This window comes from Crocuta crocuta, unplaced genomic scaffold, assembly GCF_008692635.1.
Source record: "Crocuta crocuta isolate KB4526 unplaced genomic scaffold, BGI_CrCroc_1.0 scaffold694, whole genome shotgun sequence".
Classification (NCBI taxonomy): Eukaryota; Metazoa; Chordata; class Mammalia; order Carnivora; family Hyaenidae; genus Crocuta; species Crocuta crocuta.
The window spans coordinates 1,780,565-1,780,891 of NW_027527933.1; the positions used below are offsets into that span (position 1 = coordinate 1,780,565).

General features: G+C 74.6%; 1 protein-coding gene across 1 annotated transcript in view; it reads left to right on the forward strand.

The window, feature by feature from the left end:
* Positions 1–327, forward strand: part of RNLS (renalase, FAD dependent amine oxidase) — a 16,463-nt gene that overhangs the window by 2,302 nt on the left and 13,834 nt on the right. The window contains exon 2 of the mRNA XM_077751846.1: positions 3–114. Coding sequence (XP_077607972.1) covers positions 3–114 — 112 coding nt within the window. The remainder of the gene's footprint in view (positions 1–2; positions 115–327) is intronic.

The following is a 327-nucleotide window of genomic DNA, read 5'->3' on the forward strand; positions in this document are numbered from 1 at the left end:
AGCTGGTGCTCATCGTGGGCGCCGGGCTGACGGGCAGCCTGTGCGCGGCGCTGCTGAGGAAGGAGACGCCCCGGCCTGTGCACCTCGCGGTGTGGGACGAGGCCGGGGACTCAGGTGGGTTGTCTGGCGGCCGAAACCGGGGCAAGGAAGCCGCCGCCGGCCGGGGCTCCCGAGGCGGCGAGCGGCCCCCTGGGGAAGTCCGTGAGAAAATCCAGTCACTGTCGCGGCCGGCAAGTCCCGGCAGCGGCATGCGCAGTGCGCGCCCGGTCACGTGACTGGGACCTCCGAGCACCCCACCCCCACCCCGCCCGCAGCCCAGGGCCCGAC